At 40.2% G+C, this 25,383-nt stretch overlaps 1 protein-coding gene across 1 annotated transcript in view; it reads left to right on the plus strand.

Moving 5' to 3' along the window:
- Window positions 1-25,383, plus strand: part of RARB (retinoic acid receptor beta) — a 323,973-nt gene that overhangs the window by 116,624 nt on the left and 181,966 nt on the right. Inside the window, exon 3 of the mRNA XM_071561104.1 lies at window positions 15,665-16,164. Within this exon, the coding sequence (XP_071417205.1) occupies window positions 15,987-16,164 (178 nt within the window). The 5' untranslated portion in view covers window positions 15,665-15,986. The remainder of the gene's footprint in view (window positions 1-15,664; window positions 16,165-25,383) is intronic.

Here is a 25,383-nt window from a genome sequence, read left to right on the forward strand (position 1 = left end):
TCCTGAAGGAAACCTGAAACATTTGATGTAGGGGAAGGAATTTTGTGGGCATTTCTGTCTTCTCCAAGCTGCTTTCTGAAGAGTCACTTCAATAAATTGTGTTGAGAAAAGCAGAGCAGAAGGGACTCTTGAAGAAGGTGAGTTACATCCACTTAACTTTTGTTTTACTGTGCTATACTGGGTCCTATAACTACACAGGATCATTCAGGGAACATGTGAGTTTTTTAAAAGCAGAGCAGAATATTATTTTAAGTTGCAAACTGGTGATGTTGAAACTCTGCTTCTCAATTATGCTACGGCCAACAGTTTCGAGGATTAAAACCATATGGACTGTAGATATAGAAAATATCCACAGTGCTTGGAGTATCATTAAGTGTTACTTGTATTATTCAGGCTAGCAAAAGCAAACAAGAAGACAAGAACAAAATCTCCTGTTACGGGGCATAAGCTATACAGTAGATGATGTGAGCTGGAAAGAAATTTTATAGGAAAGTTTTCTCTGTAATTGCTCTTCTAGAGATTTCTTCATCCTTTCCCTGAAGCATCTGATTCTGACTGGTGTCAAATAAGAGGTTACTGAACTAAATGTACTATTAATCTGACCCAGTATAGCAATTCCTGTGTTCCTGTGTTTACAAGCAAGCTTTGTCTGCTGAGGGTTGTCTCTCTGGAATAAACCCTCCATTGGAGGCAGGGAAAAGGAAATTGTCCAGAAGCTTTTACACTGTTGCTATGTAATTTTGTATGTTGTTTTGAAAAAGTGTGTCTTTTTTTACCCCCTTTTATATGTATGCATGTTTTAAATAATAAAATTTAGTTTCCCATTTGATGCATTTACTATTCAGTAATATTCAGAACCGTTGAGTAACATAATTGTTTAGAATTATGTGCTTTTAAAAACTGAGGGACAAAGTAGTCTTGGTTGCCCGGTATATGGCTAAATGATGGGTTCTGTTCAGAAGGATGTCAACTGGATGCTTTCATTACCACTTGCCAGACCTGCTACCATTTCCGTTTCTTCTTTAAAAGTGGAGAATTTCTTACAGGAGAACATATTATGATTGTGGTTGTTATTAGTCAGAGCTGGGGATATTCTAGAGAACCCAACTTTCTACCTTCAGCCATTTTTATTATTTTATTTTGCTTGAGCTGAAGAAGTTCAATGAGCAACCAACCTAGCTCTGCAGTGAGATATGTGAAGCAGAGTTGTAATGTCAAGGAACTGTGTACCTTGGGGTTTATGTGTAAATCTTAACTTTGATTTCCTTATTTTTCAAAGGCTTAAGAGTGGATGTGATAGTCAAGCTGTTTAACTCAGATCTATTTAGTGTGTCAGACGATATCGCTTTGTGTAGATGACTTTCAGTTCTCCTTACTGCTTTAAAAGGTGCCTTAGAGAAATGAGCAACAAGTGTGCTTTGTTTCACCCAGAAAAATGTGAACTTCATATAGGAATAATGTGTTTCATTTCCTTAACATGTGTCAACAACTGGATCTTAAACCTGTGTTTATCAGATGCAGAACTGGTTTTGGAGGATTGTCACTAAATCAAATGCTAGAGTGCAAGTTCTCACTATAGCATTTCTCAAAGTTTCTTATTATTCTACTTTTAGGCATTTGGTCTTTGTTGCTTAGATCTGACATGCAGAGAGTACATTTTTACATTCCTCTTGGCACAAGAGAATAGATATTTCTTTCTGTTTCAAACCCCTTATACTTTCTTAATAAATACAATACACCTGATTTTTTTTTTTTATTTAGGCCCATTATTACTGTTCAAACACATGCAGGAAAAAATTGTCATGGCTCACACATAGTAAAACTGTAGTCTGGGCATATTACTGTCATTATAAAATGTGTTAAAAGGGAGGAGATCCTATGGCTTGCTTTAACACCTGGACTCCCATTATTACTGTAGGCGTATATCTCCTAATTTCTGACGTATATTATTAAAAAAGAAACCCACATGTTTTTGTCTGGCAAAAACAGGGGCATAGTGATTGCATGAGTATGAGACCTGCTCCATGCTGTAAATGCAGCTATTTATACAAAGGAATGTTCCAGAGGGTGCTCTTTCTTGATCGTCTTCAATATCTCTTCCATCTTTCACTCTATTAGATCTCTGCATCATTTTTCTTGAAATATTCTTTCATGTGTCATTCAGTAAGGTATGTTGCTTGTAGTATGTCCTTGAATATCTAAGTATTCCACAGAGTTTAGTCCATTTTCATTTTACATAATGATTTATACAGTCTGGGGTGTTTTTTTCCAGACTGTTGATGCTGTGAATCTCTGACATTATACACAAGATTTTCATTCATGAAAGGGAGATCTTTACATCTGTTATCAAATTAAGCAACAGTGACTGTACCCAACACTATCATTTTTCTTCACATTTCTGCTCTCTTCCCCTCTCCCCTATAAATTGGATATGCAGTGTGGAGCAACGTGGTTCTCTTCCTCTCACAGTTCCTGCAGTGGTGAACCCCACATTGGGAACTGCGGTGCCATATGGGTGCAATATCTTCCAAGACCTGTGGAAGTGACAGGCTTTACTGAGGTCACTTATTTTGAGAGATTATTTCCATTAGCTGGCATCTTTATTGCATTCTTTTGCTTATGCATCATTTTGAGGACACAAATTATTTTTTTCTGCTCGCTTTGGATTTGCTTTAGCATATGCTACTCTGTGAGACCTCATTTAATGGACAACTCTCTGAACTCCAGTTAGCGCAGACAACATTGGCTGGAAAGAGGATGCAATTGGGATAATACCAAGGGATATGCTTGAATCAACATGTACCTTTCAGCCATCTCTGACTGGATTATTCCACTTAGGGATTTTTTGGCCTGATTATAATCACAAAAGATGAGTGGAGTTTGAGTGGCTCTCTATTAGTAACTAAGATCCTGGCTTATTTTTTTTCCTTTTTTCTTTTATTCTTGGAGATGAATTCAATTGCTCACCTATTAAGTTCATCTGTTGAAGGAACTTCAGGTACTGTTAGAAAAGCAGTGTCTGTTGTGACATGTCTGGTTTGACATTTCCAGTTTCTACATATGCTCTACTTGGCTGCTGGTATTTGCATGGTTAAATCAGAGTGTCTTATCAGCCTTGGGCACCCAGCTGGGCTTCCAGGCTACTCACTCCTTTGTGTTCTTTGTAGTGTATTAGGCTGCTGAATTCTGACTTTTAAAGTGCTACTGTCCTGAAAGTCATGCAAGAAGAGCCTTGGTAAGGTCATTCTGCTACAGTGGGGAAATGCATTTACCAGACATATAACAGGTGGTATGGAATGCATACCTACCTGCCTGTCTGCATGCATACAATGTTATTATGGAAATGCAGAGTACCTGGCAAAGTGACCAGACTGCACAGCCTGGTAAGCACAAAGGAAGGATGAGTAACTACAGCAGAGATGGTGCTGTTGGTACCAAGAGATGGGTTTGTGCTGGCTTACGCTCAGCAGCATACTGAGCTTGACTGCTGGCACACAGGGGGAAGGTGCTGCTAGGAGCTTTGAGAGTGTTGCTTCTTTTATTGGCTTAGCTTTACTGATACGTGTGTGGGTTGGAGGTTGCAGAAATGGGTATCTTGTTGCCAAGGCTGAACATCCCTACTGTTGCTTTGCTTGTGGTGGTTTAGAATTGGTTGGAGTCTCGTTGGAGGAAGCACTGTGTGAACCACACCATCTTTCCACAGGAGTCATCATCTTTGGCACTGTTAGCAAAGTTTAGCTGCTCCTGTGGGATTCCAAGTGTTGTTGACAGCTTCACTCTTAACCCATATCTCGTGATGTAATTAACAAAATACTTACTGTTACTTTGTTGAATGTTTTAAAAATGCATAATTTTAATATATTACTCTGCCAGTGAAGCTGAAAGATTAGTGAGCCCTCAGCATTCAGAAGCTAAATGCTGCCCTGATAAGTGTTTGATCTGGGTTATGCCTAAAATGCTTAAATATTATGGCAGCTTTGTGCAGGTCTAAGTGCTGCATGGTGATCCTTCCCCTGTACTCTGCGTTGGTGAGGCCACACCTTGAGCATTGTGTTCAGTTCTGGGCCCCTCAGTTCAGGAATGATCTTGTGGGGCTGGAGCGGGTCCACAGAAGAGCAACCAGGCTGGTGAAGGGACTGGAGCACAAGCCCTATGGGGAGAGGCTGAGGGAGCTGGGGTTGTTTAGCCTGGAGAAGAGGAGGCTCAGAGGTGACCTCATCACTGTCTATAACTACCTGAAGGGAAGTTCTAGCCAGGTGGGGGCTGGTCTCTTCTCCCAGGCAGTCAGCAATAGGACAAGGGGGCACGGGCTTAAGCTCTGCCAGGGGAAATTTAAGTTGGATATCAGAAAAAAAATTCTTTACAGAGAGAGTAATCAGGCATTGGAATGGCCTGCCCAGAGAGGTGGTGGATTCACCATCCCAGGAGGTTTTTAAACTGAGATTGGCCGTGGCACTGAGTGCTATGATCTAGTAAATGGACTGGAGTTGAACCAAGGGTTGGACTTGATGATCTTGGAAGTCTTTTCCAACCCAATCGATTCTATGATTCTATGGTGGCATATTACCTGTCTCCATCCCTTAGAGTCTGCATGCAACTTCTTTCTGCACAGTGAACATGAAGTAAATCAGGCTGGTTTCTCTGCCCACGAAAGTGGGGAAGTTCTCTTGCATTTACCAGTGGAAAGATACTTTGAGAAAAGGACTTTTTTGTGAATGATTGTTGTGCAGTTAATTCAAGCACTTGCTTACACTGCAAAATCACCTTTGTGTTCTACCTTGCAGACTGGTGGGCATGACACAGTTCTCCTTGAATTTTGTCAGTGCTTAGGCTCCTGTTAGGTTGCTTTTGGAAGTGAAATATAAGGTCATAGTTCACATTGGTCTTTCTAACAATGTAATCCATCTGTTCAGCACCTCTAGCAGACAATTCGGGGATATGGATCTTCTGAACGTTAGAATGTGGAAAAGATGTGCTGGTTTTGTGGCTACCGTGATTGATTGTCACACTTCTGTCCTTATGACCTGACTGATAAGATTTTTGCTACATTTTCAGATGATTCAGAGGGTGGCTCTGAAGGTGCTTACATGTGCAGTGTTATGTGAGCATATTATTAGCATTCTGCAATTGCTTTATTGGCTCCCTGTTAAGCAAAATATTGACAATAAAAATGCTATTTTTGTTCTGCGATCTAGCCTATGGCTTTATTCCCCTCCTACTTAATGGCTGTGCTTGTTCCTAATTTTGCTACCCTATTGTTCCTGTGACAGGGAGCTACAGAGAACAGAGGTTTTAAAATAGATGTTCACAATCTCCACCAGCCCTCTGGCACATTCTGCTGACCCTCAGGGAGTCTTACTGGGAATATATTGAAACTTGTGATATGTAATAAGTGAAGGTTCAGGAGCCTGACATAGACAGCAGAAATGTCATCTTCTGGTTAAAGTAGGACAGAGGGCTAATAACTCAGAAGAATTACAGAACCTTCCAGCAGACATACTACTGGACTTGTATGTAACAAAAGGTGATAAATTATGTGTGTTAAGTTATTTTGTGTTAGCACAGCATCCACACCTTCATGGTATTAAGATGATAGATGCACCTCTTGTCCAACACGCTAGTCTTCAAAAACAAAGTTCACAACCAGTGCTTGAACCCTCTTTCCCCCTCTGTTCCATTTGGATCACCATCCTCACTTGATAAATGGGTGCAACAAGGATGCAAGCTACTTTAGCTGAGAGGAAGCAGAACTTCCAGACTTGTAGTGTGATTAGCTGAACTACTAACAGGTTGAACCTACCTCCTGAGCAAACTGTCTTGCCCTCCCAGCTCCGTCTGGGGATTGGGAAGCCTACATCATTCACAATTCAGGCACATCACTTACAAAGTCCTTATTCAGGTTTCTCAGAAAGCCTCCTGAATAAACATTATTCATGTTCTGAGTGAATTCACATGCTCATCCCAACGATGAGTTTAGATTACTCCAGATAGCAGAATTTTTCTTTGCAGTTAAGTGAACTCTTGCAGGATCCTTCTCTGTGTGACTTATAAAATGAAGTGTGCTGAGCTGAGATAGAGGATCCCTCTGTGGTACATGTTTTCCAAATTAAACAGAGTTGTGTTCTCCTCTTTATCTCAATGACTGTTGAAGTATTTTTGTTTCTTTTCACAGTGTGTGACGATCACATACTGCACTGACCCTTCAGTGCATTTCCAGGCATCACATCTCTGCCATAGGGTGGATACTAAGAGATCTGCATTTACTGGTTCTCCTGTGGAAATTGAAGATGTAGAGTATTTTATTCCTTAATTTGGGGATGAAAGCAAGTCTGATGGCACCATTTGCAGCTGTGGCTAGACATCCAGGCTGGATGAATTTGACTCCTAGGTTCCATCCCTAATGCCTCTAAAGATACACTGTATGGGTCCATGCAGAAGAAGACTACCCCAACGACCTCAGGCAGTGGGAGGGTGTGCTGCTTTGCTTTATTGTGATGGTTCTGCTAAGACCAAGACTTTGCAGGAAGATACCTCTAAGGCTGAACACACAGATGAGGCTTGCTTCTGTGCTTGGACATTCATCTCTAGCAGTGTCTTACCCAAAAAGTTAACAGCAGAGGCTGCAGATCCAAATTGCCCGGATCCTTCCCAACATAAACCTATGATGACTTTACATCACCTACATTGATGTACAGATAAAGCATAGCCATCTAAACTAATGTTTTCAGCATCTGCCACTCGTAGAGCTTTTGATGAGCCATTGTCTTTTCCTCCTGGCTTCACTGGTTGGGGTTTTGAGACCAGCACCCATGTATTTTCACCAGTAAAATTTATCATGGGTCTTGCACGTCTTTGTGCTCTCCTTTATGTAAGATCTTGTCATCCTCTTTCTGCAGTGCATGTTGTGTTGGGAATGTAGGCCTCCCAAAGAGATGTACTTTTCTGTCAAGGAACTGCCCTCCAAAGGTGCTTCTCTCTTCAGCTTCTGAGCAGATGAACTACTCCATTCTTGTAATGACTCCCAGGCCACGATCATTTACTAGGGATCTTCCATCTGTCACCAAAACAATAACATCACTTGACCCCCTCTTACTGATCTTGGAGGCCTCTTACAAGTTATAAACAGTCGGTATAAGACCTTTTTAGTAGTTGCAGTGATGGTAAGTGCTGTATTTGCCATTGGTCACCGTGACATGTTTCTCATCAGCTAGAAGGTTAAGGATGAGCACTCTGAGAGCATGCTGGGGAGACTTCAGACAGATTCCTCACATCCTTCTAGCTGTAATGCCACTTGGGAAGTGATTGGCATACTTGTATATGTCTGCATGTCCTGGAATATTGGATGACATTACTGAGCATAGGCAGCAGGATGTGGTTTTCCTTGGTTTCTCAGTCTCCCTTCCCCTGGCTTCCCATCTCTTTCCATGAACTCCTCTCACAAAAGCTTGCTTTGGCTAGGAATCCATGTGATACTATCTTGAGGGACCTTGTAGCCCAGGTTAAAGACCAATTAATTGCCACTTAGAAAGATCTTCAATGGAAGATCTTTTTGCTGGGCAGGGAGAATGTCTCATTCTGAACTTAATCAGAGATGCTACCTTTCCTTTATAGATAGTTGAGTCTGCCATCAGTTCAAGGTACTCCCTGTTGGCCTGTGTAAATCTTCCTAAATCTTAGAAGCATTTTGGTGCTCATTGCAGCTTACCTTTGTTATCTGTGGTTCTTTTTCCCTACCTTGATTTCATGATGATGGGGAAACCCAAGGGATAGGTTCCTTAGTCCCGTCAATGATCATTTTTCGTTTTCATGGTTGCCATCTTGAATAAAAGTAGTTAGAAACAAAACAATCTGGTTGGACACATAGGACAGTAAAGGATAATTTGAATTGCTAAGTCCAGTCTAGCTTTTCTGAACTGTAGGGAGAAAATGTGCAGGAACACAGAAAACCTGCTGAAAAAATGTAGTCAGAGAATTAAAACTACACAGCACCTTAGGTGGGAAAAGCTTCATACTGGAGTTTCTGGTCATATGTGACTTGAAGGACCAACTTGCTTTTTAAGAACTGTTTTTTGCTAATTACTCTGTGCTACTTAAATTGTGGATCATCTGATTGTGTTTGAGAAAAGTGATATGTTTTTTCTTTTGAGTTTTGTAGATGGGAAGGAACAGGGAAACAGGTTTGGTCTTCAGAAAACCCCCACAGGTTTGGTCTGGCAAACCTTTGATCTCCTAAATGTCTGTAGCACTTGGGATAGTCTCTCATTTAGGATATTCTCAATATGGAGTTACTGTCTTATACCCTTGCAAACATTAATGAGGAACAACAGAGATGACAATACAAGAACAGAAGTGTTGATGCCACTGAAAGAGCAATTTTAAACATTGAGAAATAGCTTTTAAATTCAGGGAGGGAAATCAGTGTATAAAAGTTCACTTAACTCAGGGAGCAAGAAGCTCCGTTACCCTCCCTTTGGTTTCCATAGATGAAAGAGAACTTTTCTTCTTGAGTGTCCTTTGGGATCTTTTCAAATGTGACAAAGTAAGAAATGCATTTAGCTACAAAGCAGAGTGTCCTATATACTAGCACAAAATGTATTCAAAGCCCTTTGAATTCTCTGCAGAAAACTGCAAGACAGTCCCTTACAGAGGTGATTGAAAGCCACTGCACAGGAAATCAACTTCTCATCCTGTACATAAACATGAGCCAATTCTACTATATCTGGCTCTCGGGGCAGTACACACAGTAAATTGTTAACCCTATCACCTGACCTTAATCATTTATCTTTACTCTCAGTACACTTTTGGCAACTGCTGAGTAATGAAAGAAACATGGAATGCAGATAGCTATTAAAAAAAAAGGCAACAACCAACTTCCCTGCCCCCTCTCCCCCCCCCCCCCAAAAAAAAGCCCTAAAACAAACAAAAACTCCAACCTCCCCACATCTCCATTACAAACAGCCCTTTAAAACAGCAAATAACAGGAGAAGATGAGAAATTGCCTGATGCAGTGGCAGAATCTTAAATATGGTTAGTATACAAGAGAATTAACATCTCTGTAGTATAACTGACATGTGAAGCACGGATTTTCAATCCTTCACACCTCTTGGCTGTGCTGGCACAAATTAATTAATACCTTCTCAGAACCTTAGTGGAAGAAATAGCCATAGTGCCTTTCAGGTTTTGAAATGTAATCTCTGTGTGTTTTTAATGTTAGATGTTATACATGAAGGTTGGCTGAAGTAGGTTATTCTGCTTATGGAGTATTGTTCCCATATGAGGATTCAGGCTGTGTACTCACAGCTGCTACTCTCCAACATGGACTCTCAGTTCCACTAAAATCAATAGTTGGCACAGCAGGGTACTGTTGTATGGTGTGTAAATAAATGGGTGTCATTGTGTCTCACTTTTTTTTTTATCTTTTCCTCTTTCAGATTTAGATTTGCTTTTTTTCAGGCATATGCAGTGTGTGTTTGCAATGCAGGCAATTCGAAGCATCGCTGCATAGGGAGAAAGGAAAAAAGAAGCTTTTCCCCCCTCCTTTTTAGACTTCCCAATAGTATTTTCAAAAAAACAACAATTGCATTAGTTATATTAATTATCTCTTAACAATGTTGGGGGAAAAAAAACCCCAAGTAAAACAGAAACCCATTTTGCAAGTGTCAGCTTTATGACAAAAAGGAATTCACAGTTCCGCAGCAGACAGCTATCTTGCATACCAAGATGTAGGAAAAGTGTCATAGTAAGTGTGTCTTAATTCTGCTGCATCAGTTTATCTTCCTTCTTCCCATAAGTCTTTCACCTATAGTTGAAAATATATGACAATTGTGGTTATGGGATGTAAGAGCTGCAGATCTACTTCTCAATAAACTGACTTTGAAGTTCTGTTTCATGCATTTTCTTTTTTATTCATGCATCTGGTCATATAGAGTGGTTTACTTTTTTTGGCTGCAGACTTGGCAGATACAAAATGCAGATGTTGTTCTTCTGACTTAAGCTGCTATTTTAAGCTTTTTGGCCAGCGGTTGAAATTTTAGGTTCACTTGTTTATTTGCTTATCATCAAAGTGGTTGTTGTCATATAATTCATATGCAAGTATTAGCTTTCTGTGTTTACTTTCAGAGTTTGAGATTAACAGTATGGTCTTTTTTTATTCCTTTATTTTTAAAACCAGCATGCTCTTTTGATTACTAATAGAGTAGAATATATTATGCTTCAGAGAGCTTTTATTTGGAAAAAAAAAAAAACAAAACAAAAACCACACACACACAAAAAATCCCTATCAAAAAACCTCACCCCAAACCTCACATTGTGCTGTGGTGCTTTCCCTTTAAGAAAACCATATCTCTCTCCAGATGCCTGCATCTCTTTGATACAGAAGGGTACACTAAGTTCCATCTATAAACAGAATCCACTAATTAAGAGTAATTGCTTCGGAGATTGGTACAGACTATTCAGCATCAGATGCATGTTCCTCTCAGATATCCATTAGCCTCTAATAAGATAATGCAGATGTGCCAGTCTGTTTCCTGTTTCCTTCTATTGTACCTTTATTGCCGTATATGGACCAATGGGATGGGCTGAACAATAAGTGGATGTCCTTTTGCTCCCAGAGTCCTTCTCAAAGGAATGTTTGTTATTAGATTGCTTTTTCTGTTTAGTTTCACATCACTACGCTAATAAAGGAAACATAACACTCCAAAGGCTGCTTTTTTTTTTTTTTTTTTTTTTTTACTTCTGCCACGGTAACTAGTTTATTGTTTAATTAAATCTCTTTGGATAGCCAAGCAAACAAAAATGTAACATCTCACAGTTAGTGAGAACTGGTGCAGAACGGAGTATGCCTCTTTATGAAATAAAAGTTTCCATGCATTTTTAAGAGTTTAAAGGCAGTGTGGTTGTCGTGTTACTGTATCTGACTGATTTACACTTGAGTCGCACTAAATCTGCTGAATTATTCAGTACTGCTCAGTGCAACACCATCAGCCAGCATAATAGAAAGCATATGCGTAATCAGGGATTGCAATACAAACTATACATTAAATACAGTAAAGTTCTCAAAACTTGACTTGTTTTGAAAACAGCATTAGAATATGTCTTGAAGCCACCTAATAAATAAGGACTCCACCAATTCAGTCCCTTGGGAAAAACATGTAATATATTGTTGAAAGGTTTTACATGCAAAATTTCTCTGGAATTGTTTTTATTGCTCTGAGAGGAGCAACTTGTCTCTCCTGTCTTACTGCCCAGGCTGCCCTCTCAGTCCAGAGGTTCCTGTTTTAGCCTAAGATTTAAGAGGGGGAGATTTTTTGCATTGGCAGGAAAATGGGAAATGAACTTAGAAGATACTTCCTCCATGACCCTGGAAACTTTGGGGACAGGTACGTTGCAGACTGCTGGGCTTGGGGAAGCAAATTCCCCAGCACCCAGCCCTGTGCGGTGTGTCCTTGTGTTGGTGTGCCTCTCCTCTGTTCCTGGTTTCATCCCCCAATTGTACAGAGGAGCACGAGCAGTTTGCTGTGACAGAAGGGATGGTGGACTTAGCTTAGAAGTTTTCTGGGTGCCAAAGTCATGGATATCTTAAAATGACTGCTGAATTTCAAACATTGCCATAGGTAGGGCAGAACTCCCCACTAACCTTTTCAGAAGTGAGGGGAGAAGAAAAAAAGGCAAAAATCCTGCTTTACTTGTAATGCTGACAGCTTACTTCCCTGCTATGGATAGTGAGAGGAGAGGAAGAGAAATGTGGAATTGGGGCGGTGTTGTCAGAAGGGAGGACAGACCATAACCTCCTGCCCTGGCTTCTTGCCTGTCCAGCTGTAGATGTGCATCAAAGTCACCTGTAACAGCAAAGGGGTTTTAGGAATTCAAATGAATCATATACAAGGGAAAAATTCAGAAGGATGGAGTATGTTACAGTAATACCAAATATTGTTACCAAATGTAAGCTAAATAGCAATATAATGAATGAAGCTCGTCACATTTAGAACATTCCAGGAGAAGTGACAGATGTCTGAAGAGCAAAGCTGTTTTCTATAGTAAAGCCTGTGCAAAATGCATGGGAAATTAGGAGACAGTAAGACATGTTGGGTCACTGTTCATCCAGTATAATTTGGAGCTTATATGTGAAAATTTGTAGTTTTAAACCTCCACTCAGTTGCACAAACTGAGAAGAAATTTGGAAGAGACAGGTACACCTGCTGCATTAACTGCAGTTGATAAATATTATGCTCTGTGCTTGAGCTACTGTAGCCTCCTTCCCCTGTGGCCATCTGCTTTATGACTGAAGTCAATAGAAGGCCTGTAAAATCCAAAAAGGGAGGAGGCTTATGTTCTGTCAAAGAAGAATCATTGGCTGCTGTTCAATGCAAAGTCGTGCACAGTGTGATCATCTCTTGGTGAACCTTCAAAGGAACTTTTCTGTATGATCCTTTTCCATACTTCTTGTACTAAGGACCTTGTGCTCATGAACAGTCACTAAGGAACAGTCTAATGGAAAAGGATTTTCATCATATGCTGAGTAGATCCTTTGAAGTGTCTTGATGACAGTCATTTTCTGAAAATTTTGCCTTATGCCTACAGGGCAGAAATCCATGCTCTTGCCTCACATGAATGGGTGGTCACCCACCACCAAGGTGACTGCAGTCGGTTTGGCTTGTTCCTTCTCAGTTGCTCCTCAGCTGCTGTAGATGGCTCTTCCTGTCCCATTTAGGGGAAGCTTATGAACTCCCTCTTTGAGAAAATCCAGGTTTAGACCACAGTAAGATATGTTTAAAGTCCATAGAGAATGGAAAGGATGAGACTTGCTTCTGGGCAAATGTCTTGGTCCAGAGAGGATATGCTGCTTCAGCCCCACGGTATTTACCATAGCAAGGAAAATCTTTTGGTCAAAGCTGATATTCATACAGTGTCTTCCACTGCGATACAGGTTTAGTTAAGCAAAATGGATGTTTTCACATCGGAATCATATACAGCCTAGACATCTATGACTGATGTCCAGTGCTGGGTTTCATCAGTGAATTCAGGGACATGAACATGCCAGTCTGGTGATACATGAGTGAAGTGTGCCTTGGGAGTTGTGCCATGGAACTGGTATGAATAGGAAAAACTGATCACTGGGTTTCCTGTGCTGCAGTGGTTTCTACTTCATGATGTCCTCTGCTGTGGAGTGATGGAAGTGATGGGTTGGTGATCTCTTCAAGGGACTTGAAGTGTCTTGGTAACCACAGAGCACATGTGACATTTGCTTCTCTACAAGAGTTGCTGATACATAGGTGTCTGCCTACAATTTCTTCCTTGACCATTGTGTAGATGTTCAGCTGTGTGAATATTTATAACAACCTAATGCTCCCAAGGAGCACTACCTGGAGTCAAATGACACACTGTTTAAAGTATCACACCTTTGATATTGTCTTCCCTCTCTGCCTATATTTGGAGAGAAAAGTTCTGAAGGCTTACCTTCAGCACAGCTACTTGCAGGAAATTTCTGTCCCTGAGTGTTGAAAGGAGGGTGATTTTTGAGTAAGGCAAGAGAAACTTGCTTTCGGGTAGTTATTTCAGCTATAGGATTGGAACCTAGCTTTGGCACTGTTGGGTATATGTATTTGCATACCGACTAACTAGAACACTGCTGTGTTTTGTCATCATCAGGTCCATCACAGACCATGTTCCTCCAGTAAAGAAGAAGTGACCAAAGAGTTTCCCTGAGTGCCCTTTTTCCCCTCTGTCCTGAAGGAATTGCTTTTTTTTTCTGAATACTTTTCACTTAAATATGCAAATATATCTGATGTGGTTCTGGGAACGTTTATAAATTATGGTGAGCTCTGCATTTTTCTGTCTGATAGAAATATAATTGAAGGTATTAGATAGTTTTATAGGATGAATTTTATTTCCAAAGCCCTAAATCACTTAAAAATAGATTACCTTGTTCTGTGTTTAATTTAATGCACATATTTTTAGGGCTGGTATTCATCAGCGTCTCTCCCCTCTTTGTTTTTTTGCAAACACTTAGAAGTGTAGTATTTTTGCCGACTCTTGTGGAATTGCTTTAGAAAACATTAGTTCTTTGCATGTTCCTTTGATACTTGACTTTCCTTGTCTCTTAAGCTTCATAAAGCCTTAACTAGGTAAAACGGGCACCAGTGATGGCTCATCTCATTTTGTGTTGCTTATGAGTCAATATATGTTAGGTGTTGAGCCTCCCTCAAAAGATCTGCCTGGTTTCCCAGGTCGCTAGGCATGTGGTCCTTGACCTTGGCATGGTCAGCAGCTGGGCCTTGGCTTCCTGTACCCCCTCTAACAGTCTCATCTCTGGATACATCTGCCTCCATTAGCATTAAAGGTATTTTGTGCATAATTTACACAGTTATCAAATGCTTACAAGCTACAGTTCTGTTATCCCCAAGCAGACTGCACTCAGCAGAAACTGCTGTCTGAAAACATGCACAGCTGGTAACCTTTTCTGGTATTCCACACAGAGCAAAAACACTCCTCTAGTCTCTGACAGGAAAACATATGCATTCAGGGTTGGTTTTTTTCCTTTTTTTCTTCTTGCTCATTTGAATTCTTACTGACAACTACTACACTGAGTAGCAGTAGTGATAGTCAGCATTGCATTGTTAAGTTTTCCTCCTCTGGCATGAATTTTGCTTTGTGATCTTGACACATCATTTCACCTCTCCCTTTATTTTCCCACCCAAAAATGTTCCTGCCTTTGGTTTCAGGATGTAATTTCAAAGAATTACAGTTAAAAATGCTATATAGATGTGGATGTGGTTCCTGATTGCTAACTGTAGCAGATGCAGGAGCAGTGTTTGCAATATGGAGTGGTTGCAGCCTTCCCAGTAGAATATCTCTCAAGACACCAGTGGCACTTATTGGTGTTGCACGAGCAGGTTGATTCAAAGACCTCTTGCTGTATATAGACTTAAACAGTTATGGTGTGAGCAAAGTTCATGGTTGAGAATATCACGAGAAGTGCCCTGTTCTCTGTTTGAGGCTGTCAGTATAGAGACTGAAAAATGAGGACCCCCCTGAAAGCTGACAGTCATATGGGTGAAACTCTGAGGAAGATGTGTATAGCTCTGGATGACTTTGAAGGTGGTGGTCATGAGAGGAAGCAAGTTCTATAGCGAAGCACAGGAGCAGTGTATTGCCATCATGTCAGCCATTCACCCAGCTTATGAAATAATGGGTGCTTGTTTGTTTGGGCAGTTCCCCTTTCCCCTCAGACACAGTGCCTCAGTGCCCTGCTGGAGCCATGGCACCAAAGTGCGTGGAGAGCCTCCTCAGTGCCATTTGTTCTGTAACTTCTGGGGGGAACTGAAAGGTTTCACAGACAGAGAAATTTTTCAGAAGTTGATTTTTTTTTCTCCTTCAGTATTGATATTTCAGGTAGTTATTGATGCATCATTTTTAAATTTTGCAATTTTCAAAACAAGATTGTGTCAGACCAGAAATAGTTTTTGGGGTAGCACACGGGGCAAGGAAATCAAGTTAGTGGGTGTTCTGCTGTTAGTTTCAGTAGGGTGAACCATCAAGCTGACCTCCTGGGACACTTGTAAATAAGTTCTAACATAACAAGAGTAGCAAAGGAATAAAAGATTTTTCTATGTGTATATTTTAATAATATGTATATTATAATCAAGATATTATTTTCTTCCCTCAGACTGGGTCAGCATGCATCTGTAGAGAGCAACTGCACTCCCAGGGAAACATTTGTGTAAGCAACTGAATTACACTCTTGTAACAGAGTAAAAAGACTTTCTATCCACAGTCTGCAGAGCAAGAATGTCCTATATAAGACAGCAATAGAAAGCAGCGATGAAATATAGGATGGACCTGATCTGGTGAATTTCCTTTTCTTCACCACGCAATCCAGCTCAAGGAGTACCTTCAGACTTGAGAGCCCTGTTCATTCGCAATTTGAAGTAACTATTTGCTGGCCTGGAGTGATGCAACGTAATATTTGCCCACTGTGAGGTGTTAACATGACAACCAGTAGCCGCACATGTCCAGTACCGGCTGTGAATGGACATATGACTCACTATCCAGCAGCACCATATCCATTACTTTTTCCTCCAGTTATTGGTGGACTGTCACTACCTTCCCTCCATGGACTGCAGAGTCACCAACCAACCAGCGGATGCAGCACCCCATCACCTGCAAGTAAGTATTTGGCATTAACAGCTTTTATTGACCAGTTCTCCTCTAACAAAAACTGATCATGTTCATTCTGAAATTATTTTAAGAGTAATTGCAGTTGTTCATCTATGATGTATTTTATTTGGCCAAAGACCATGCATTTTGAAATGCTATTTTCACTTAATCTTGTTTTTATAAAAATAAACACACTGTATGATATGCCAAAGCTGTGGAAAACAAGAGTGACAAAATCTGCTATGGATTTTGTTATATCCTGCATGATTGTATTAGCTGCAGAATCCAATGTTTCTACAGAAAATAGATCTTTCTGTATTCATGAACAGCAATGATTCCTCAGTAGAGAATTCTGTTAAGCTGCACAGTAATTAATACTGCTTTACTTTTCTTCCATAAGAAACTACTTTCTTCCAGGGCAGCTTTTGAAGAGCAGCCCAGTGGACAGCTGGTAGCTGTGAGCTGCCTGTGGCTGCAGAATGAGTCCTTGAGTCTATGATTGAGTTTCTGTTGTGGTTTAAGCCCAGACAGCAACCAAGTATCACACAGAGCTTGCTGACACCCCCTCGCCCCTAAAGTGGGACAAGGAAGACCATTGGAGAAAAAAAGTAAAACTTGTGGTTGGAGACTAGAGCAAGTTAAAAACTGAAATAAAATATAATATAATTGTAATGAAAAGGGAGACTATGAAAAGAAAGAGAAATAAAACCCAAGAGAGTCAAGCAATGCTGACTACGGTTGCTTACCACATGCTGACCAATGCCCAGCCAATCTGCAAGCAGCGATTGGCAGCTCCCAGCCAACTCCCCTGAGTTTATATACTGGGGATGGCATTCTATGGTATGGAATATCACTTTGGCCAGTTCAGGTCAGCTGTCCTGGCTGTGTTCCCTTCCAATTCCTTGTGCACCTCCTCATTGGCAGTCCATGGAAAACTGAAAAGCCCTTGACCTCAAGTAAACACTACTTAACACAGTGATGCTTTAGTTGCTGCTATCAACATTATTCTCATATTAAATCCAAAAACCACAGCACTCCACCAGCTGCTAGGAAGAAAATTAACTCTATCCCAGCCAAAACCAGAACAGTTCTATGTGCAGCACTGCTGAGTGTATTAGCTGGGCAAGGTTTTTTCATTGCCTTATGACAAACACATGCTTTCTACTTGGTCTCAGTTTATATATGTTTAAGTGGCTCCAAACAAAGCTGTTCCAGGTATAAACTCTTTAAGTAGAATCACGTAGATGAGATACATCTCTGGAGGTCTTTGCAGTGGGTGACTGATATATTTATCACTCAGGAAACCCAGATGTATACAGGTTTGTAGATCAATTTGTTGTTGAAGGTGCTTATTTAATTACATTACTGTGACTGTTGGATGTGAGGACTTGACTAAAAGAGCACATGATCAGAACAATTGCATTTTCTACTAGAGGAAATTTATTATAGCAGTGTCCCTAGTATATCTTTCTACAGGAATCACACAAAGTTTCAGCTCCAAATTTGAATGGGAAACCACAGAGAATCCAAAACTTCTGAAGAGTAAGTTGTAGGGTTTGTGGTGCCTAATGCTAATTCTGGCTTCCTGTTTTAGATACATATATTGGAAGACTAGGCAGTCTTGAAGTAAATTGGTTTCTTTTTTTCCAGTTGTGTGGACAATTTTCATCCAGTCACACACGGGAAGAAGTATTATTAGGTCAGGCTTTTATTTTTTCTGTTCTATTGCAGAGATTTATTGTAGGGAGGTAAAAAACAGAACACTTTCAGCCAGAAGATCTACAAGTAACTTCAGTTTTCCAATCCTGTTGAAATTATGCTGATTAATATCAGATTATCATCCTGAATTTATTCCCCAATACTTCAGGAGCACTTGTTGAAGAATATTTGTGTTAGTTAATGGGAAGTTTTTCTGAGACATACATTGGTAAATACCAAATATATATGATCAGGAATGCAGTGTTTTTCTTTTCCATGAGTTATTCTTGTGGAATTAAGATGGTGTTGCAGATGTATTATTAATAATTGATAAACCAGTCACTGTTCAGACTCTCAGAAAAATAGTGCTAAGTATGGCTTTCCGTCAGTATGCAAAATAGGTGGCTACTTCTGAATCTCGGGATGTGCATCTTTATGTCTTTCAGGGCAGTAATTTTGTTGAGGTGCTTTGCAGCACTGGCTTGCTGTGACTGAGCACAAATGCCTGTCCGTTGTTGTGCATAGCTCAAGCAATAGTGTTTGAAAACACCAGCTAAAATTGGCAAGATAGGAAGGATGGTAACTCGAATGAGAAATTCTTTTCAGACAGAGTCCAATGCAGGATGACTCTTCTAGTTTGTACAACTCTGTTTTCATATCTGTTGTGGCAACATTGTCTTGTATGGAAACCTGTAGACTTCTGATTCTGGAGCTTGAAGTTTATATTACTGGAGTTAGAAAAACAAATTCTTGGAAACATGCAGGTTGAGCTTTGGCTTATATTTCAGGGTTCTGTTCTTCATTGTGGATTTTGTTTATTTGTTTGTTTTTCTCAATGAAGCCATTCATGAGCTGAGGTCGCTATGACTGATGACCTCTATCGAATTTAGAACTTATACTCAGTGGTGGAAGAACAGAACTCTTTTGCAAAGACCTGAAGAAATTAAAGTTTGGCCATACCACTGCTCTTTATGTGTTTGAAGCTATTGTACTATTTATCTTTCAGATTCTTTCCATTCATGTAAAATCCAATAGAAATTATTTTACATAACAGGAATGCTATGAAGATCTCTTTAATCTTTTAAAAGCAATGCAGTTCAACAGCTTTTGTTCAAAGTTACAGCCATTTAAGCATTCATATTATCGTCTTATTTGATTCTGTCTTGGTTTTAGACTTTTAATGGTAGCAGACAACCTAGTATCAAGTTGCATTAAGTTATCTCAATCTACAGTTGGGGTAGGTATCTCTACTCCTTTTAAACTAAGAGCAATACATATGAGACTTATGAATTGTGTGTGCACCAGGGTCTTACTATAAACATTCAGGATGGAGTGATTTAATTTCATTGATGTTAATAGTGCTGTTGCCTCTGTGACCTGTGACTTGGCTTCTGTTTTTATACTGAGATACATAGTGCAAAATGCTTAATAATTAGAGGTCTGGTCACAGTGCTGAAGAGGTCAGAAGATGAAAAAATGTCACTTTTATGCATCTGTGAACTATGCATTAACAATGAACGAGATCACGGTCAAGATCGTTACTTTTGTGAAGTCCGATTGATTTACCTACCACTACATTACCCTGTAGAGCACAGAGCAGATATCTTCACTCCTGAGATCAGGTGGTATTCAGGCTTCCCTGTCCTCATTAATAATGAAGAATTTCTTCTACATAACAGAGATTGTTTCAGGAAGTAACTGCTTCGCTCATTTAGAAATGGTAAGGGAAGGTGAAAGCGGAGGCACTCCTTTTTGAGTCATATGCCAGTCTGTTCTGGACCAAGAGGTTTCAGTTCCTTGCCATACTGGGAGCAGCTGTGGGGAACTGACAAAAGTCCTGCAGAGCCTGAAATGTTTACAATAGGAACCTCACAGAACACTTGGGAAATATATGGGGGAGGAATAAACAAATATGGACAAATATTGTTACATGACATTTTATTAAAGTAAAAGCATCTTAGGTTCAAGAGAGTAGCAGTCACACAGGCAGTTTTGGGATCTGAGTGGCATTGTTCTTCATCAGTCCTGGAAGAAAGGCCAGGATTCTTTTTGTCATCATGACTGCTGCCAGAAACCAGTAAGGCAACTGTCAAAATGTAAGAATACCAAATGTAGAAGAGTTTTCCTTCTTTATAAAACACCTGTTGTGGATGTAATTGCCAATTTTAATTTCTAGAAAAAACCTAATTATAAAAATTAGTCTTGAAAAAAAACCCAAGCTACAAAAAAAAACCCCAAAACCTAACAAAGTGAAGCGCCACTTGAAATTTGTGAAGGAAGGTATGTAAAAGCCACACAGATCATTGTAGTCTATCCAGGGAGTTAAAAACTGGTGAGGAAAGTACTGCATTTATGTTACGGCTGATGGAACTGCAAGGCAGACAGCGATGTCACAGTTTCACAGGCAACTCTCAGCAGGGGGAAGATGAATCCCTGCTGCTTGTTGGTAAAGTATCTTTGCAAGACTGGTTTCTCTAATGTTGCTTCACCAGAATGAGTTTTACAGAATTCATTTAACACAGGTGAAGATCACTACGTAACAAAGCCAGTTGGTGAGAGCTGGAGATTGTGGAGGAAAAAGCTTAATCTGAGCTAATGCTGTGATGAAAGGAATGAATCCCTGAGCATATCCTAGATCAAATTAAAAAAGGATCTGGACAATAACCACAGTGGGAGCCACTAGATAATAAAACACTTTGTTTGACAATTGTTCGTTCTCTGCTTGGATTGAGTGTCCTGCTTCAGGCATCCTGCTTGAATGGGCATTCGATGGGAGCAACCCCATATTTTACCTCTAGCCCCTCTGCCACGTTTTGGTCCTTAGGCTGCCAACATCAACCTTTGGATTGTTGATATTCTGTCTTCATTTGTTGCAAAGGAGAAATAGGAGTAGCTTGGTAAGATGACAGGGAAAGCAGTGATCCTGGTACAGGAATGTCCTGGAATTTACATCAACTTAGTAGTGTTGCTTCGTCCAGATAGTTTGGAAAAAATAAACTTAATGTGTTATTTAGAGGACTGTTGGGATCTCATGGAGAAAAATCCGTACTAAGGTCACTTGTGTTTTAGCCAAGCTTTTGCATGCTATTCTGTCTGGCGCATTTCAAAAGTGTTTTGTAGACAGTAAAGGACTTTATGTTCCCTTTTATGTAACTCTTCTAAGTATGACAAAATGTATGGAAAGTAAGATCATCAAAGGAACTCGAAGAGGTAGACAAGGAGGTAACTATAACTTCTGGTTACTGCTATGTAAATACTAATTATTATATTTAGTAGTCAGTATTGCATCTCAGGCTTTTCAGACATGCTCAGAACAGCAGATTGTTGCTTTGGGGGTTTCTGCTGGAATTGTTTTTCCTTCCATTAATGCTGGTTATTTACCACTTGAACTCCAACTTAAAGATTGCTGACCTTTTTTTTTTTTTTTTCACTAGGAAATGGATTTTCCATTAGTATTATTAAAAGCATACAGCTAAATCCAGTGTTACTGGTGTAGTACTGCAAGATATTTTTGCCAGCCCCACCCATTGCAGGAATTCATTTACTTTTCCAGTCCTGTTGTTAATCATTATATTGACACAAAAAGTCCTCCCAAAAGCACTCTTTGGCAAATTGCATTAAATATGAATAGCAGATATTCATTACGATGTGTTGCCCCCAAGAGAACTCTAAACTATCTGCACTACTCATGAACAGGCAAATACACTAATTCTTCAGCTATTCAAATTATTTTCAAATAGTTTGTGTGTCTCTAATAAAAACAAGAATGTCTCTGTTTCCCTTAATTACTTAGAAGGTCAAGGACTCCCACATCTCACTTTACTTCACAAAATGGAGAATATTTCTGTTGGGGATTGAAGCATGGTTAGTACATGATGGATTTTCTTGCATTGGCGTGGTTACTGAGGCAAGCGCTATCTGTAATGGACTAATAAAAAAAAACCTTCTTCACTCTTTGACACTCTGGAATTGTCTAAAATAACATTTTAGTAGTTACATTGAATTTGAAAAAAATATATGAATCAGCTTTGCTTGATTATGTTGTTGAGTTTTCTTCATACCTTCTAGTCTTACTGTAGCTGTCTCCCGTTTTTTCCAGGCCTGTCTCCCCAGGAATGCTTGCTGTGTGGTCATTTACACATATCTGCAATTAACAGATGATTTTCAATGTACCTATTCAGTGCATGTGTTGTCCAGCTTTATTGAAAAGGCAGAACATGTGTTTGCATTCAGAAAGAGGGGGATAAACAGAATATGAATATCAGATTTCTTAGCTACAGCCAATGTTACCTCACGCTGGCAGGTCTGAGGAGCCATGTCCAGATGATACCCTGCAGATATCATTCCAGTCCTTGGAAATCTCCATTTCTTTTCAATTCCTCCTTTTGTTCATATTGTGGGATTTTTTCTTGGGCAGGCTCTTTGTGTAGCTTGAAAGCATCCATCCTTCAATTACTAAAACTATATTACATTGTAATTTTCAGTATCGCCACTTTCTAAAAAAACAGGAACACCTCTACTTGGCACAACAGGTGACTCCTGCTATAGCTCTGCCCTGCCTGAGTGGGTCCTCGGCACCCTGTGGATGCAGCCTGCTTTGGATTTTAGTGGGCAGCATGCTCATCTGTGAGAAATCTGTTCTGGGTGTGTATGGACAGGAATTTGCTTCCTGGGAAGAAGCCAAATTTAGAAATTGTCCAGCAGGGGAAGTGCATGGTATAATACTGGCACGTGCTCTGTGATGGCTCTGTGTATGCCTTTTAGACCTGCTTTAGTCTGAAGGAGCCTGGCATTTAGAAGTCAAACAGGAGCTGTCAGAGCTCCTTCCCTCCTTATGGGCCCCAAAGCAAGGAAATTCCCCAGCAAAATGCCTTCTTACCTAAGCTTGGAAACATGTTTCTGCAGATTAGTGCAAACAACCTTTTTCTCTGTTCTGGCTCAACAAAAGTAACACCCAGTAGCTCTCAGTATTGAGGATGTCAGGAATGAAGAGGGAAGGGCTTGTTCTTGTCCCCTATTGCCAGGTCATACTGGGTGACCTATCTGTCGCTCCTCCACCTGCCTGGAGATGGTGTGTTTGGTGTTGATTCATCAACAGCATGTGAAGCACACAGTATATTGTTCAAAGGGAATATAATGCCAGGCTTAGGGTTTGATCAGGTGGCAGCACCCAAAGGTATTTCAGCATCTGATGTGTTTCCAATCCAAATCAATAGGTGCAATCTTCTGAAATTGTTCATTGTGTCACAGACTCACAGACTATTCTGAGTTGGAAAGGACCCACAAAGATCATCAAGTCCAACTCTTAAGTCAATGGCCCATACAGGGGATTGAACCCATGACTTTGGCATTATTACAACCAAGTTTTAACCAGCTGAGCTAATCTCAGATGTTAAGAGTGAATATAAGATTTCATTTTGCCAGGTTTCTGTCTGAAGGCATATGTTTAGCAGCTAATCACGGCATTTTAATTATATGGAGAGTTTCCATTCAGTCGTGTTGCTGTGTTCAAAAGGCATGTCACCATGGATTTTAGAGGATTTTGTAATTTTTAAATTTTTTTAGATTAAATGTGGTTTTTATTTTGTCTCAGTGCTGACCTTGGTAAGGCTTTCCTCCTGTAGTCTACTTGAGTTCCTAGTTTGTGTTTACTATGCTTTTAGCAATACACAGCATTTAATTGGGAAGTTTCATTTAAGATGTGGACATGCCCAGATTTTCTTCAGGAGAGATCAATTTATGGTTTTCCTCAGCTTGAATATCTTCCTCTTTTGCCTGTTTAGGGAATATAGGGTACAAGTTATGTTATGTGGACTTTTCAGCTATATCATTGACAGCATGTTTCCCATTTAAAATGATTAATACCCACCCTATCTGATAAGCCCCAAAAAGGCGGGGAATCCTTTTTCCCTTCCTTTGTCCTTCAGTGCTCCGTTTCCTTTTTACTGCCCAGAATAGGCCTACATCACTAATATTCATAAATGATTTACAAAAGTAATTCCTGTGTAATAGCTTGGGACGTCAAGATTTTATGATGCTGCCAGATGTGCTATCAAACAAAATTATCTGATTCAAAAAACTTGTGATAAATCTAGTCAGGATAAATTCCCCAGGGCAAACTCACCCTCTACAAAAGTAACTATATCTCATAAAATTGTTAGATTTGCCTTTACCACATGTTTGAAATCAGACTTAAAGCAACAGTTTTATTCATGTGAAAACTTAGATTTGGGATAGTGTAACCAACAGGAAGGACTGCCTTAAGCAACCGAAAACTCTTTTCCTTTCAAAACACTACGCACACTCAGAGGAAATGTCAGAGTAAATATCAGAAATATTCGGAAAACCAGAACCTGCATCCCTAAGATACTCAACTGTTTTGTCTAGATAATGCATTTTTAGAAAGTAGTCATACCCTAAATATAGTGGGTCTCCTCAGGGTTGAGCTGCTGAGTGCCCCATGGCTGTATCTCAGTTCTGTGTTGCAGTGAGCAACATGCCCAGTGTCTGCCCTGTGTGTGTTTATTCCTTCATGGTCTCAGTTGGAGGAAGTAGCAGGGTCCATGATTTGCCTGGAATTTCAGGTTTTGAAGGAGGGGATGCACTGGAAGTCCCTGTGCGGCTGTGCCTCCATGCTGGAGAAGGCTGGATGATGGCAATGTGCCCTTAGCTTAGCTCTGTCATTTTGTGGTAATCCTTGCTTCTCAGGAAAGCTTCCAAGGATGTTTAGGTGCCTGCACAAATGAGCTTCACAGGTCTCAGGACTCAGGTTATGCCAGAGGAGCAAACCTGAGCATGATTTTCATCCCATAGTTCAAGCTGTTTGGGAGGGGAACTGAAAGTCATGGATGGGAGATTTTGGGGGAGAAATGCTGGGTTCAGACAATGGAAGAGTTTGGTTCAGCATTTCTTGGCAGCCCAGAGCAGAGTAGGAGGGGTGGATCTGGAGGGCTCATGGTATGCTCTGTCTCTGGGGAATGTGCTTCGGCTTTTGGAGTACTCTGAGATGTTTGTGGGCTTGGTGTGCTGCCTGCCATTACACAACACTTTTGCTTATGGCTTCAGTTAAGATGAAAGTCAGATAATTTTTGGAAGCAGTAGGTGTGCACCTCCAGGTGGAGCTTGGCCTTTTCTGGTTTTCAGTGCTGAAGGCTAGCCAAATTTGATTTAACCTCAGCATTAGCTTTCCTGAGTTTCATATGTATAAATCTGAGACTTACACTAAGTCTCATACAACTTTTCAAGAGAAACATAAATTGCAAGAATTGAAGATTAGCAAGAAAAGAAAAAAAATTATTGTGGAAAACGCAGAAAAATACTTAGCTCATCCTTTTAGGTTGGATTTCCTCATCCTTTTCCATGGATGAATTCAGATCCCAGCATGGGTGCACAGCTCCTGTGAGGCTAGGGAGACTCTCCCTGTGGTCACAACTGGCCATCATTTTTCCCTGTATGCATGCAAAAACTGTGTAGCTGCTTCTTAGAAATTAAAGCCTTATTTTCTTAGCTAGATCAGTATGAGCAGATAGC

Source organism: Pithys albifrons, chromosome 7 (genome assembly GCF_047495875.1).
Source record: "Pithys albifrons albifrons isolate INPA30051 chromosome 7, PitAlb_v1, whole genome shotgun sequence".
Lineage (NCBI taxonomy): Eukaryota > Metazoa > Chordata > Aves > Passeriformes > Thamnophilidae > Pithys > Pithys albifrons.